This window comes from Colobus angolensis, unplaced genomic scaffold (genome assembly GCF_000951035.1).
Source record: "Colobus angolensis palliatus isolate OR3802 unplaced genomic scaffold, Cang.pa_1.0 Scaffold457, whole genome shotgun sequence".
Lineage (NCBI taxonomy): Eukaryota > Metazoa > Chordata > Mammalia > Primates > Cercopithecidae > Colobus > Colobus angolensis.
This window is the reverse complement of record NW_012118010.1, coordinates 423,603-439,331: the sequence shown is the minus strand read 5'-3', so window position 1 is coordinate 439,331 and position 15,729 is coordinate 423,603. Positions and strand designations below refer to the sequence as shown.

The following is a 15,729-nucleotide window of genomic DNA, read 5'->3' as shown; positions in this document are numbered from 1 at the left end:
ACACAGGATTGTTTTGAAGATGAAATGAGAGAATGGCCCAACTTCCCGCAACAGCAGGAAGGCTGTACCTTGGCCCTATACTTGGGTCAGGGGGACGGGCTTGGTTGAAGAAAGACCTTCTGTAGCATCTGGTCTCTGCAGTCCTGGGCCCATTTGCCCACCTGACCGATGAGTCAGCAACCAGGGTGAGCCCACTTGAAACCACTTGGCAGAACCTGCCACTGTCAGGATCCTATACCTACAGCCGTGAACTGCCAGGTGGGGCCGGGGACTCAAGAGTCCTCATGCCCCAGCAGCTTGCAAGTGGTCATCATGGAGGCAGCCCATTACAGCAGAAAGGCATTCTTCCTTCCCTGCCTTCTTCACTGCCCTGCCTGGGGCAACATTCCTTACTGTGTCTGCTCAGACCTGCCCCTCTGCCCTGGCCTAACACATGCACACCCTTCCCAGCACGAGGCCCTGGCGCCCAGTGCATTGGGAGCTGACATTTCTAGGGCTGCAAGTCAGTACCTCCCCTCCTTCCCCCAGTGGTCCCAGGGCTTACCTTGCAGTTACAACCCAGGTGGTACCGATAATTCAGCCCCTTGCGCTGGGAGAGGGTGAGCTGGTCCCACCTCTCCACAAAGTTGCACAGCCCTGTGTACATCTTGCCATCATAGACGCGACCTACAGGAAGAAAGAAGAAAACAAGGAGAGGGTTGTTTTGTTCAGAACCCAGCCCAGAAAGAATTCACACCTATTATGTTCCCACTTAGCCTAGACACTGTGGCTGGGTACTTTTCAGACCCATGATTTTATTTCACCCTCCCCAACACCTTTCAAAATGGACTGTAGCACCATTTTTCCAGATGAGGATAGTGAGGCTTGGAGAGGTAAAGTGATTTGCCAAAGGTCCCAAGCCCATTAAATACTGGAGCTAGGACTAGAGGCCAACTTTTCACTCCCTTTATAACGATTTGTGTTTTCGTTTTCTCCTTTACTACCTTGACTGCCTAAAGATGAATAACTTTCAAAGACAGGCCTAAGAGGTTGAGTGTGAGGTGGAGAGGAACACACACTCCCTTTTTATTTACAGTAAAGTTGAGAAGCTACAAATTAGATTTGCCTCACAAGGTGAGTGGTGGAGCTAATTCCAGAGTCCAGCCTAAGTGTAGGCGCCTCAAGCTCTTAGCTCTGGGTAAGTATGATGAATTCAATATTAGAGACTCCTGACGATTTACTGGACATTTGGTGAGTCAACTACTCCCTGTATGTTCTTCTGAAGTCAAGAAACAGTGGACCTTGGCCAAACCCTGGCCTAGAAGCTAGAGTTGGCCATTACCTGTCAGCAGGTACTGATACTTGTTGACCTCCAGCTTAAGGCCACAGAGACTCTCGGAAGCTTCCGTGTGGATGTACTGCACGTGGGGCATCTTGGTGAAGCCTCGGTACATCTGTGGGCAAAAGGAACATCATGACTTCTTCCTTTCCAATCTGGACACCCGTATGATCCATAATCCCACTGCTGGGTATATATCCAAAGGAAAGGAAGTCAGAATGTGGAAAAGGGGTCTGCACTCTCATGTTTACTGCAGCAATATTCACAACAGCCAAGATATGAAATTAACCTAAGTGCCCATCAGCAGATGAATGGAAAAACAAAACCTGGTATCTATACCCAACGGAATATGATTCATCCAGAAAAAAGCACGAAATCTTGTCATGTGTGGCAACGCAGCTGGAACTGGAGGTCATTTTGCTAAGTGAAATAAGCCAGGCACAGAAACACAAATAACACCGTGTTCTCACTCATATGTGGGAGCTAAGAAAGCACATCTCATGAAGATAGACAGCGGATTTGGTGGTTACCAGAGTCAGGAAAGGTAATAGGGATTGGGGGAAAGAGATGTAATTAATGGGTACAAAAATACGAGTAGGCAGAAGAAGTAAGACCCAGTGTTCATTAAATCAGTAGAATGACTACAGTAAACAATAACTTATTGTATATCTCAAAATAGCTAGTAGAGGATAATTCATATCCCCGCATAAAGAAACGATAAATGTTTAAGGTTATGAACATCCCATTTACCCTGATTTGATTACTATACATTTTTGAATATATCAGAATACCACATGGACTCCCAAAATATGTACATTTATTATGTATCAATAAAGTGAAAGGAACCCAGGAGAGGAGGCTCAGCACCCAGAAGGCTTGCTGACATTGGATCTGAGGGAATCTCGCTCCCCTATTCGGCTGTCCAGTGGCCGGTCACTGATCTACCCACCCAGGGCCCCCTTCACCCCAGATGAAGCCACCGATCCTCTTGTGTAGCCAGGTTGGTGCCTTCCCAGAGAAACCTTCCTGTGCAGCCAGCCACAGCCCCCATTCCAACTGGCCCACAACACTCCTTCAGCTACACGTCTCACATCCCAGCAGCTTTTCAGAAATCCAGAGAAGTAGCTGTGACAAGGGTACTTTTTCTTTGTCAACCTCAGGACCTGAGTCCCATGAATTCAGCCAGCATTCTTATGATATCTCTGTGATATTCTCCAGCCCACAAAAATATTCTCACTCACATTCCCCTTGCAGTATCCTTAAAAGAGCCTTGGGAGGGATGTATTACAAACGCCACTTTATAGAAATTCTATTTGGCTGGTGAACGTTGAATTCAGGCTAGAAATTCTCTATGTTGTTTATTCTTCTGAGTGTCTGATGAAAGCAATGGGATCCTTTATCCCAGATGAAGCACATAAACATATCTACAAAGTTCAAAGATTTTTAACTGTTGAACACTTTATAATTACTAGATTGAACCACATGAAATTGCTGATATTTGGCTATTTGTATCTACGACATAATCTAATACAGTGGTTCTCAACTGGAGGCAATTTTGCCCCCCTAGGAAATATTTGGGACATTTGGCAATGTCTGGAGACATTTTTGGTTGTCACAACAGTTAGTAGAGAGTAGGGAGGTTGCTAAACATCCCACAGTACTCAGGACAGCCCCAGAACAAAAAATTATCTGGCCCCAAATGTCAGTGATACTGAGGTTGAGAAATCTCCTTTAATATTAGCCCGCGAATCACCGTGACAACCCTATGAGGTAGAACCTAGTATGCCCATTTTATAGATTAGGAGCCTGAGTCACGGGCAGGCTAAGTAGCTTGTTAAGGCCACACAGTTGGGAAATGGCAGAGCTAGGATTCCAAGCAGGGGAATTTGCCTTCAGAGTCCATACTCTTACCCATTATCTTAGACTGGCTCCCAGGAAGCCTCAGAAGCCTATGACCAAGGTCCCCAGAAGCAGGCAAATGCTATTTGCATTTATGGCCACTGTGCCTCCTTCATCAGTGTGTGCTCAGAGTCACTGGGGTGACTGAATGAAACAGAAGCTGAGTCCTCTTTGTGATTCCAGGTCAAGTCCACGAGTATTATACAGGCCCAGTGTGCCAAGGCGATGCTGTGAACTGTGGGATCTGGTAAGGGTGGGGTGGGGCACTAAGGTGTTGCACAATTCTGTTATCCCCTCGGTTCTCAGAGTACACAAGCCCTGGACTGCTGGTGGTCTCTGGGCTTGTCCCAAGGGTTTATAATAGGAAAATGCCTCTACTTTACTTCCTGGCATGTGTTATTAATTTACTTACAGTAATTAATACAAAGCCAGACATCACTTCGTTGGTGTCTCTTCTAAATGCCTCCCATTTGGCCTGTGAACTGGCGTTTTTTTCATCTTTTAAGTGGTGACTGGTTGGCAGGGGTAGGTGGTCCACAAGACCTTCACGGCATAACTTGGTCTGTTGGACCTACTGAGTTTGGGCGCCCCTGCCTTGTTAAAAGCACACGTTGTTCTGATGGACTCAGATGGTCTTCCTTCTGATCCCCTCTTTTCCCCCAAGGCTTGCCAACTGCACAGAAATGCAGCCAGTTGCTGGGAGACATGCCCTCTGCACTCAGCATTCAATTATGCGGTGGGGGCGCGGGGTGGGTAGAATCACGATGATGACTTCTTCTATGTGCATGGTGCCTCTCTAGCCTTAACAGGAACCATGTTTAAGTGTGCTGTTGTATGCCTGCCATGGAGTGTGGCCTTCGAAGAACATCCCCTACCCTGACTTCTGTGCCGAGCAGCTTCTTATTTTTGTGTGGGTGTTCCTTGAGGTTTTGGCAAATGTTTCAACTAAGCACTCGCTCTAGGTCTTTTGGACCCAGCCCATGGGAACCTCATTCCTTCTGCGTCAGTCTTTCCCCTTGACTGCCCTAGTGCTTCGTGAGTGAGAGAATGAAGCCCCTGGTTACAGTCTGGTCACTTGAACTGCTCAGTAAGAACTAAACTCATCGAAATCAGCTTGGCATTGCAGCTACTTGGAAGTTTGAAGGAACCTGCATTTTAACTCCTAGCACTTGCCTAGAGTTGAAATTCTGATACATTACAAATGACTGGCTCTGACAAACATAGTGCTGTGTTTTAGGTTCAATTCTGAAAAGAACAACATGGCAAAGGTAAATTCTACTGAGTTGTGTTTTCTGTATAATAATCCTACCTTGATTTAAATATTGATTCTAAAAGTATCATGTCTGTAATTGTAGAGATCTAGAATTGGCTTGACAAATTTAGGAAAGTCATAATAGATTTCTAATGTCCTGACATCAGAGAATCCTAGAATCTCAAAGTTGGAAAAGATGTTAAAGGTAATCTAATCCAAACCAGTGCCATGGAGATCAGTGGTAAATTCAGGTTTTGGAGGCTGACAGCCAGAGGTTGAATCTTGAATCTTCTCTGCCACCTATTCACCACTTGAAAAGTTACTTAACCTCTTTGGGCCTCAGTTTTTTCATCTGTAAAATGGGTCAAAGCACTTACTTCTTAGGGTGTTTGAGAGAAGCAAATGACTTAGAATAGCAGTCAGCCCACAACATTCAATAAAAGTTAGCTTAAAACAAGTTATACTGAAATTCGTAAAGAGAGGAGGAACGAGTTTGGTCCCCTTCCTCCTAAGTCCCTTCCTCAGCTCTTAACAAGAGTAGTTAAAGCTGGTTTAGAACTTCAGACATAAGTGGGTGGTTCTTTTTCGGCTGGGTTCTGCATGCCTCTAGGCCCCTTTTCTTGGTAGCATCTACACAAGTAGCGTCTATACAAAGTTCCAAGATGTTAGTTTCCCTTGGAGGGAAGGGACAAATAAAGTAAAAACGAAGTTTCTGAGTCTGGGGACATTTGCATATTTCTTATGAAATGTCTGGCCTTCATTCTACATTGACAGCATGAGTTGCTACAATGATGCCAACTATGTCTTGCATGCCTCCCAGAGATCAACACTGTTCTGGATGCTGGCGTACATCATGGACTCATTTAAACCCACAACTTCTTATTTACAGACCGACCAAGCTATCGGGGGCATGATCTTTCTCTACACAGCAATTTGTCTAGCAGGACAGGCAGAGAATGTGGAAATGGAGCCAGTCTCTGCAGAGGGCTGGATGAGAGTCCTAAGCCAGGAAGAGCCACAGGCATTGCAAGAAGAATGGTTCCCTGTGGGCTGGGGGTCAAAGATGCTTCCAGCTGGAGCTTCAAAGGCGAGACCCTGCTATTGCTCATTTGGTTAGACAAACCACTAAAGGAAGGAAGTCCCCGGAGGGCTGCTCTGCCTACAGTCAGGACATGCAAAGCACATGACCAGTGGGGCTCCCCATGGGACCCTCCCAGGACCAGCTGGGACATAATGTCCCCCATGTTCTGTCCCCTGCAGCCAGCCAGAGAGCGTGTCTCCACTACACAAACAATAACTCCTAGCACAGTGGATCAGTTTCTCATGATCCTGATGGGAGATAAGGTCCCCACAGCTTAGAGCAGCCAGTTCTGGAAACTTTCACCTTCACCCCACAGCCCAGGGCCTCAGCCCCAGCTAATTTCCAAGTTTGGGATTGCAATAAGCTCTCTCAACATTCTAACACCCTTGCGCGCGCGTGCACACACACACACACACACACACACACACCCCGCAGGTCTCTGCATACTGAAGTGTTCCTGAGAGACGGGTCAGAGGCTCCAGAGTTAGCAGACGGGAGAAGGTCTGCCTGCCCTTCATCAGTGCGAGTAGAGAGGGGTCAGACAGGGCGGCTCCGAGTCTCAGGTTCTCCAAGTTCCTTTAGTCCTGCTCTAAGGGAGCCCTTGCTCACCCCTTCTGACTCTCTAGGGTAGACTCTCTAATCCACTAGAACAAAGCCTCCCAGGGACCAGTGCCAAACTCATGCAGGCTTGCCTCTCTGGCCTCCCCCTTCCCTCCTACAAAGATTTTTCTGATACATCCTTTGCAGGATATTACAAGTCTAGCCCTACACTGCTGGATGATAAACCAACAAACCCAACCTGACTTCTTTTTGTTTCCCTGGGAACTAAATACATATGGAGTAGGCATTTATATCCCCCAAAGCAGGTAGGAATGATGAATCAGCCTGCTGCTCCATACTGTATTATCTCCTTAAATAAAAACTATAGGCAAAGACCCTATAGTTTTGCTCAGGTTTGCCACTTTGTAGCTGTGTGATCTTAACTGTTATATGACCTCCCAGGTCCCGGTTGCCTCACCTGTCAAACAGAGGACAAGGTGTTATCTATTTTACAGTGTTAGTATAAGGACTGATCTATGCAAAGACCTAGCAGAATGCCTGGTACAAAGCAATTGCTCAGTAAATGTTACTGATGCAGAGTCTTGTAATTGTAAGCAGTGTTTTATCTTTGTATCCCCAGCTCATAGCACAGTACTAAGCACAGAGAGAGGGTGGGAGGGAAGCATGAGAGGATGGATGGATGGACTATTACTTCTACTTCTAGCCTGTGTCTTCTCTGACTTGTAAGCTGGTACCTAGAAACAGGCAGATTCCAGTGGTATCTCTGGATAGAAGGGCACTGACCAGTTCTATGGATCATGATACTCAGCTGTGGGAGGGTCAGAGTGAATAAAATGCATGAGATGGTGACTGATGATTAAAGTAAGATGGCAGGGAGATTTGGGAGTCACATAAAGAACACAGGATTGGGAAGAGATTCCGATGCCTCAGCTTGGGGATCAGATCTGCCCTTAATTAAATGCTTCACTCTGGGTAAGTCATTTCTCCTTTGTGCCTCTGTCAGAAGTGAGACGAGGGACCTTACGTCTAATTCCAGCAACATGATTCATGAGCTCAGATAAAGGATGGTGAACGGAAAGCCTAAGCCCACCAGACTGGGAGTGGGAGTGTGTCTTCTGAAACTGATGAGCTAGCAAATGTTTGGTTTCTAGACAGACCCCAGTGGCTGGTCTGACACCAGCAAGGGGAAATGGGACATTCTTTCCACAGGAAGGGCCTCTGGTCACCCTGGTCTCCAGGCCCTGATGATAGGTAGGAAAGCAGGCAGGCTTAGGAACTGCTGCCTCCCAGCGATTTCCCTCTCTGCTCTCTGCTGACCACCAAGTGTCTTGTAATGAGGATTGTTCCAGACCAGGCAGGTTCGTGTGTTCTCTGAACCTCTGCTTTGGTCTAATATGCTTTGGCATTCCCGCGCTGACTGCCAGAGGTTGCAAAGTGGGTTTTTTGGGTTGTTGTTGCTCTTGCTGGTTCCCCACCCCCGCCCATTCTTCTCTCCCCAGGGCTGTCTGAAGACATAAACTGGTCTCATGACCAAGCTTAGGCAGCCAAGGGCAACTGGCCAGGGCTGACTCTGGACATTACATAACCAGAAGGCTGTGGATGTTTGCAAAATTGAATCCAAAGCAACAGGTTCCACAAAATTAGTACATCCAGCCGCAGGCCTCAGGACACAGGAATAAGGAAGCCTGGAGGTTGGCATCGGGGATGGTTGGGTACCACCATGGGCTGTGTCACTGCCCCACTCCCTTCTACCTGGACATTGCGGCTTGTCTCCTCTGGGGAGTTTCCAGGCCTATGGGGTCTCACCCTCATGCCCGTATTAGATGGGTAAGCATTCACCAAGTCACTTTTGCATGCCAGGTCCTACCCTAATTGCTACGGATGCAAATATGAGCAATAAGTTAAAGGGCTGGACAGTTCCTGTGGACCTCAGCACACCCCACATTGAACTTCTGATGAGTCACACACATACATGCCTCTTCTCTCCCAACCTGACTCTAGTTCCTAAAGATGGAAACTGTATCTTCCTCACGGCTTCCCTGGCTCCTGGCTGGGAGCTCTGCATGTAGAGAGGTGCTTACAAAGATGGGGTGATGAACCAGTTGCTGAATTATTCAAGGTGAAGCCCCAGTCTTCTGTGCTAAGGCAATCACCAGTACACGCTTCCATTGTATACCACCCGCTCCTCCTTACAAGTAACACGGCCCGCATCCCAGGATGCTTAGAATGCCTGAGCTAGAGAGGATGTTAGGAGCACCAAGCCCGACCCCACACTGTTAAGAGGTGGGAAAACTGCGGCCCAGGAAAAGGGACAAGCCCAAGGTAAGCAGGCTGTTTAGGAGTAGAGCTGAGACTAGGAGCAGGTTCTCTACATTTCAAATCTGGTGTTCTTTTTCTTAAGGCGTACCTCCTTCCTATGCTTCCTGATGTTCATATCCTCAGTAATATGTTTAAAGATAAGAATATGTTTAGCAAACATTGCTAACTCTCTAGGATGCAAGAAGACAATCAGCTGGGAAAATAGGGAAAGAAGATGAAGTTCCTGCCTTGGGATGAGGTTCCTGTGATCAGCACAGTTTCCGTGTAAAGATTTGAGTTAAGCTGTAACCTCAGTGGCCGAATGAGACCTGTAAGCACTGTGGAATCCCGGATAGTCAGAGCTCGGAAGAGTCCATTGAGATGATCTAGTCCAACCCCCTCATTTCACAATTGGGAAGATTAAAGCCCAGAGAGGGGCAGTGACTTGACCAAGGTCTCATGGTTACCAGCTAACAAGGCTATCTGCCATCTGGCTCCAGAGCTCAGCCTCCTAACAAGTGCCTTGGAGTGACTCCACCTGCATGGGCTCTTGGACGAGGCAGCCCCATGCCCCCTCTCTACTCATCCCTTTCTGCTGCCTTAGCAGCTCCCTCTCCAGCAGGCACAAGGGCTGTGTCTGGCTGGTGCTTAGACACACACCCCAGTTCCAACCCATTTTGCCTCCCTCAGCCGGGACTCTTCTGGCAAAAACCCAGAAACCTTCCTGGAGCCAGACTGATGACATTACCTACCTTCATCTGCTTGATGGTGTAGACCAGTGTGCCGAAGGGCCCCTCCTTTACCAGCTTCTTCCCCACCACCTTGGCCCGGATCACTGCAAAGACAGCAAGGAGGAGACAATAAGAGGTCAGGAAGGCCTGAACCACATCAGGAACAGCATCTCAGGGCGGGCATGTTAGCCTCCGTGGAGCCTGGAATTGCTCTCTTACCTTGGAGCCAACTGGAATAGATGATTGTGTTTATAAGAGTGGGAATTCCCTGGTGTGAGAGGGAGGTTGGAGGAAAAAGCAGCAGCCACCATTCAAGTTAATTACCCCACATGTTCACAACTGCCAGCTCCAGAACTTCCTAGGCTATAGTCATCCCCTGGCCCCGCCCTGACCCTGGGGATTTTCTTGACTTTGTGACTTCACCGTAATCTAAAATCTACTTCTCCTGTTAGAGCCGTTGTCCCCCCTCCCTTGTCCATCTGACAATGCCGTGGTCTCCCAGAGTTGTTCTCTTTCCACTAGGACTCCTTTCTAACCACCTCATTTGGGGCTCTTCCTTTGCATGCATTAATTCGCCACATCTTGGTATGTCCACAGGGTTGTGGTGCACCCCAGCTTCCTACAGTGCCCCCAGTTAGCATTCTGGTTGAGCCCTTGGTATCCAGTACTTAGATAGCAAGGGATGCAATAGAGTCTAAGCTCTGTGGGGATGTGGTAGAAGAAGGAGCAATTGGGAGTGGGGGCTCAGGAGCCAGACAGAACTGTTCCAATCTCAGCTCTGCTGTTTATGGATATTGGGACTGTAGGCAAGTAAATGACTTTGTTTCTGGCCTCATCTTCTGTAAAACAGGAATCGTAATGATACCAATCTCCTGAATTGAAGGGATTAGTCAAGATGATGAATTTAACACTGTCTTGAACATAGTTTGCACTAGACAAATGTTATTAATATCATCATCATCATTAAATCATCACCAAAAATGAAATGGGCTAACCATGGAAGGACTGCTCCAATGAAAACAGTTCCCATTTATTGCACACCTACTATGTGCCATGTACATTTCACTTATTTACTTCTCTTAACTGCCTTACAAGAGCAATATTAGCATCCACATTATCTAGATACGGAAACTGACCAACAAGTGAAACCACTTCCTCTTTCTGAACCTCAATTTTCTCATCTATAAAGAGGGTGTAACTCTCCTTACATCAGGGAATTGGAATCAGGATTGAACAAAAAATCTTATGAAATTTGCCACTACAGTGTCTGGCAGAAAGGAGTTACCCAGTAGATATTAGTTAACTATGAGTACAAAAGTAGTTACACCCAGTGGGTCGAGGGCTGAAAGAGAGGCATTTACCATGTACCCTGGGAACACAAAGAAGAGAGGACTTGACTTTTAGATTCTACAAGGTTGTGCTTCTCTTTCTACTTTGTGTGAAAAAGAAGCACCCAAGAGCACCAAAATACCTGATACAGGTATTTGTAAAATCAGCACATGGAGGAGCAAATGGACAGGTCTTGAATACAAAAACTGGAAATTGCTGAGAGTAACATTCGTTGGCTCAATCAAAGAAAAAAAATCATCTAATAATAAGAACCAGCAACAAAAGGCGGGGGGGCTGCCATCAGGGCAGAGAGTGCCTCTGTCAGGGGTTACGATGGGGGTGCTGGATACTTCCATGCTAAGACCTCAACAGGAATTTGGAATGGGGCTTGCTTATGCGGTCATACTTTGAATTACAAATTGAACTCTTTCAGCCCTGAGATCCTATCATTCTTTCTTATCTCAAGTTGCACTTAGCCCCAAAAGGAGTAGGTACTCAATAAATGCTTAAGTAAAATACCCTACACACACACACACACACACACACACACATATATATATACTGGTAGCTCCATTATCTTTCCTCATTGTGGATGCTCCACTATGTATCCCAGTTCTTTGACTCCAGTCTCTGTTTTTTAAAAAATCTTTACTAAGAACGGATTCTTCATCCCTACTGGATTCTGTCTTGTTTCTTTCCAAATGAGCTTGGATCCTACCCTTCCAGTCAGACATCAAGTCAGGGTTCAGATGAATCAAAGGCCCCTTCAGACCTTCCCTGCCAGGGATGGCAATACACAGAGTCATTGGCAAAGTGAGCAATTTAGTGGAGGCAGCTCAAATTAGGAGGAGGCGAGTGGTTGTTTCCAAGTCTGCTGTAAAAACGAGAGGTTGGCAAGATCCCAGGCCAATGTCTCTCAAGATCCTGCATCCACCTCTGTTTCTAACATTGCGGTAGCATTCTCGGCAACAAGCCAGCCTCCCAGAGGCCCTGGGGACTGTTTCCTCCATATTAACTCTCACAGGCAGGTTATAACGGCTTCACCTCCTGGCAGAGGCATGTCTGCCAGCCTTTACCACTGATTCTTCCTGAAGTGATTTGGACCCATCTTCTCTGCTTCATTAACACTGAAGGTAAACAAGGGAGTGAGTCTTGGCCAGGGGGTTGGAAGGGGCAAGGCAAAAGGGATTCCTTTAAATAGCAACATCTTGGTTCAAAAATGGCTTGACTTGATTTAGACAGAAGATGTCACAAGCAGACCTGCCCCATAAAGCTAGTTACTGCTGGAAGCTTCTGCACATATAACCAGCCAACTCCTTCCTTACCCCAAATGGCCTGAGCTTGGAACCTTTTCATCTGAGGATAGTTTAGTGAAAAGAATACATTTTCATAGTGAGGAAGCTGCATTGGAGTTTGGGTTCCACCATTACTGTTTGATCTCTCTGGGGCTCTTTCCTCCTAAATCTCTCTGGCTTTCTTAGCCCAGTGCCTCTCATGTGGCTTACAAGTGACTTGCTTATTACGATTGGACCAGCAACGTAGCATTGCATTAAAGAGCCTGGTCTCTGGAGCCTGATAGCCAGGGTTCAAATCCCAGCCCTGCTGCCGGGTGACCTTCAGAAAGTTGCTAAACCTCTCTATGCCTTGGTTTCCCATCTGTAAGATGGGAATGATGACAACAATGCCTCATAAAGTTGCTGTGAGGGTCGTATTAATACAAGCACCGAGAACAGTGTGTAGTCCATCCCAAACCTCATGTGTTTGCTACCACTGTTATTAGCATTATCACCACTATTGTGATGTCTATTTTTTTTTCCATATGAGGGCATACCATCTTCAGACTTCTAACATGCACTGTAAGCTAAGGCCTGGGAGTTCTCCCTAGGATGAGAAGAAAGGCAACCTCATAAAAATATTCTAACCTTACAGAACTTCAGGGAGAGGTGGAAAAGCGCAGATGGAGTAGTCAGAACAAGTGTAGGAGGTATTTGGGGGCCAGGAGTGCCTACTCCATCACTTGTACCCATCCCACCTTATCACCCATGTGTAACCCAAGAATGGCCTACCAAGGCCAGCCAAACAAGATCACAGTCATGGTTCCAAAAGCCTGAGGCAGAGATGGCCAGCGAAGAGGCCACACCAGTGTTTTCCTTACAAAAACAAAACTTCACTAAACTGAACTAAAATTAAGTTACATTCTGCCCTCAAAATAGATTCTCAGAGTCCTTCCAAAGTAGACTTGCTGGCCAACCCCAGATCCACCTATTTGGTTTGTGCATTAATCTGTCTGTATTTGCTCCAGTTTCTCCTCTGTAATTCAAATGCGTGCTATTTTGTACTCTCCTGTTTGGCAATCAGGGTTCTCCTGAGGCATTCGCTGGCCCAGGGGCCACAGGGAACAAGGGAAGTGGGGTAGGGGGAGGTTGTGGTTTTCCAATAACAGAAGACACTTTTCAAACTGGTAGCTGGCAGTATATCCAGCCATTCCTTCCACCTTGTTGAGGTGGCTGGAAGCCAGCTTTACAGATGGGCCAGGCTGGACACAGGTTGTCTGTACTCCCATTCATGCTGAAGTATGGCCCCTACACTGTGTACCCAGTGCCCCCTAACAGCCAAACCAACACAGGTGTGAACTAGGTTGGTGTCTGGAACATTGGGTTGGGTGCTGGTGAGGGTGACAACAAGAAATAGAAGTCCTATTTCTTGCTTCCACTGATGGTTAGTCTAGTGGGGAGATAAGGTTTAAAAGTTTATGGCTGGCCGGGTGCGGAGGCTCACCACTGTAATCCCAGCACTTTGGGAGGCTGAGGTGGGTGGATCACAAGGTCCAGAGATTGAGACCATCCTGGCCAGCACAGTGAAACCCCATCTCTACTAAAATACAAAAATTAGCTGGGCCTGGGGCTGCCTGTAGTCCCAGCTACTTGGGAGGCTGAGGCAGGAGAATCACTTGAACCTAGGAGGTAGAGGTTGCAGTGAGCCGAGCTTGCGCCACTGTACTCTAGCCTGGTGACAGACCGAGACTCCATCTAAAAAAAAAATTTTAAAAAGGTTTATGGCTAGAGGACGTGTCTCCAAGGTACAGAAGCACCAATCAGAGAAGGGAGAGGTGAGGCTCAGTGTGAATCTCAGCCTCTGAGCCTCTCTTGTCTCTCTAGAATCTCTTTTGCTCTTAGGAAGAGAATCTGGGCTTCTAGGGTTCTGGTGGTCAAAAGAAGCAAGGAAGAGGCTGGGTGTGGTGGCACATGCCTATAATCTCACCACTTTGGGAGGCCAAGGCAGGAGGATCACTTGAGCTCAGGAGTTCCAGACCAGCCTGGGCAACACAGTGAGACCTTGTCTCTATAAAAAATAGAAAATTATAAAAAATTTAAAAAATTAGCCAGGCATGGTGCCATGTATTCATAGTCTCATAGTCTCAGCTACTCAGGAGGCTGAGGTGGGAGGATTGCTTGAGCCCAGGAGTTCGAGGCTACAGTGAGCTATATCATGCCATTGCACTCCAGCCTAGGTGACAGAGCAAGACTCCATCTCACTGAAGAAAAAAAAAAGAAGAAGAAGGAGAAGAAGAAGAAGGAGGAGGAGAAGGAGGAAGAGGAGGAGGAGGAGGAGGGGGAGGAGGAGGAAACAAGGAAGAGATTGATTAAGGAATAAGCAGTATTTCAATGTAAAAGTATCTACAAAGAAACCAGGATGTGTGTTCTTATATAATTGGCACATTGATCTATAAATATACATGGGGCCTTCTTGAATATATCGTGCACCTGAGGAGCCAGGCATAAAGGGATATCTCTATTGAACTGTCTTTGCTTCCTTTGAATATTTGTCTGGGCAAGAGTGCTAGTAAGAGCTTACAAAAGCAAGGCAAACAAGGCACACCTCTTCCACAAATATACCTTCATGCTGCCTTTCCCCACCTCCAGCTCTAGCAGTGTAGACCACAGTGGCACAAGTTTTGAACAAAGAACAATTTTCCAATGGCAATTGTGATTGAGTTTCCAGAAAAGCTTACTGGTGCATCTCCAGAAACTGCACATGTGCTGTTCATCAGCATAAACAGAGTGGGGCAAGATACCCTTGAGTTGTCTTCCCTCTCTCTGTTTCTATCCCCCATCCAACCATTGTCAACCAAATCCAGACCCTTCTTCCCCGACCTGATGGTTGGACTTTCCTACTGGCGGGCTAGAAGGCTGAGCAACAATGCTACCCATTTGGCTGGTCTGGGGATCAAGGACCCTTAACTAATTAATGGGTACTAACTTGGGACTCGGGGTTCCACCCATGCTAGCATCAAGGGAAGAGCAGTACAAATCCTCTCCATGACTTAGGAGTTGATTCATGCCATCTAGCAGGTGAGATACCACTGCCACCACACACACACATGTGCGCGCATACACACACACAAGCACACACACACACGTATGCACACACACACACCCATTCCTGTCTCTTCAAAGGCCCCATGGAATGATTTTGCTGGTTTAAGGCATGGTTTTTAGAAGGACAGCAAGGATAAGTAAGGGACATCTGGCTAGCGGGTAGACTGCATTTCTTCAAAAGCAGAAGTCACTGTTAGTGTCAATCCCAGGGAAGGGGCTGCTCTTCAGATGGGACCCCAGCAGGCAGGCTCTAGGTAAGAAAAGCCTGGACCATGGGCTCACATCTTGGGCCTAGACTTGGAGGAAAAGAGGGATCTGGAAGTGTTGGAATGATGCCCTCCCCATGAAAACACACCAAAAGGAGGAAAGAGGGATCCTTGTCACCCAGCTTGTCTCACAGCCCCTTTGTGTGTATTTTATCATCTCCCACAGGATGACAAAGGGAGGGGCCTTGCTGAGGCCAGAGTGCTCACGGCAAAGGCAATAGGTCAGGGAGCCACAGGGAGGTCGGCCCGGAGGCCGCCAAGCAAGTCTTTTTCTTGCCCATCTTGGACACTCGACAATGTAGCCTGCCCAAGGAGGGCAGAGCCGGGCTCTCTCACTCTTCCAGCTGCTCACACATTCAAGAACTACAAACTGCTTGCTTTGCTTAGCATCACATCAGTGAATCTAGAGGAGAAGGAAGGGAACTAGAACATACTGATAACAACCACTACCATTTATCAAATGCCTCCTAGGTGCCAAGCGACGTGCGCGTGTTCTTTAACTCTGTCCTCATAGCCACCTGGTGAGGTGGCTACTGTTATGGCTATTCATGTCCCTACTTTCCAACTGTGGAAGATGAGGATCAGGTAGCCTGTAAGCAGTTTTGCATCCTAGTG

At 47.1% G+C, this 15,729-nt stretch overlaps 2 protein-coding genes across 4 annotated transcripts in view; one reads left to right on the top strand and one right to left on the bottom strand.

The window, feature by feature from the left end:
* SYN3 (synapsin III) overlaps nucleotides 1-15,729 on the top strand; it is a 598,011-nt gene that overhangs the window by 201,648 nt on the left and 380,634 nt on the right. The gene's annotated exons all lie outside the window — the stretch shown is intronic.
* Nucleotides 1-15,729, bottom strand: part of TIMP3 (TIMP metallopeptidase inhibitor 3) — a 68,321-nt gene that overhangs the window by 4,445 nt on the left and 48,147 nt on the right. For all 3 annotated transcript variants that reach the window (XM_011958044.1, XM_011958045.1, XM_011958046.1), the window contains 3 exons: nucleotides 9,162-9,244; nucleotides 1,322-1,433; nucleotides 545-666 (listed from right to left, as the gene is read on the bottom strand). In XM_011958044.1, coding sequence (XP_011813434.1) covers nucleotides 545-666; nucleotides 1,322-1,433; nucleotides 9,162-9,244 — 317 coding nt within the window. The remainder of the gene's footprint in view (nucleotides 1-544; nucleotides 667-1,321; nucleotides 1,434-9,161; nucleotides 9,245-15,729) is intronic.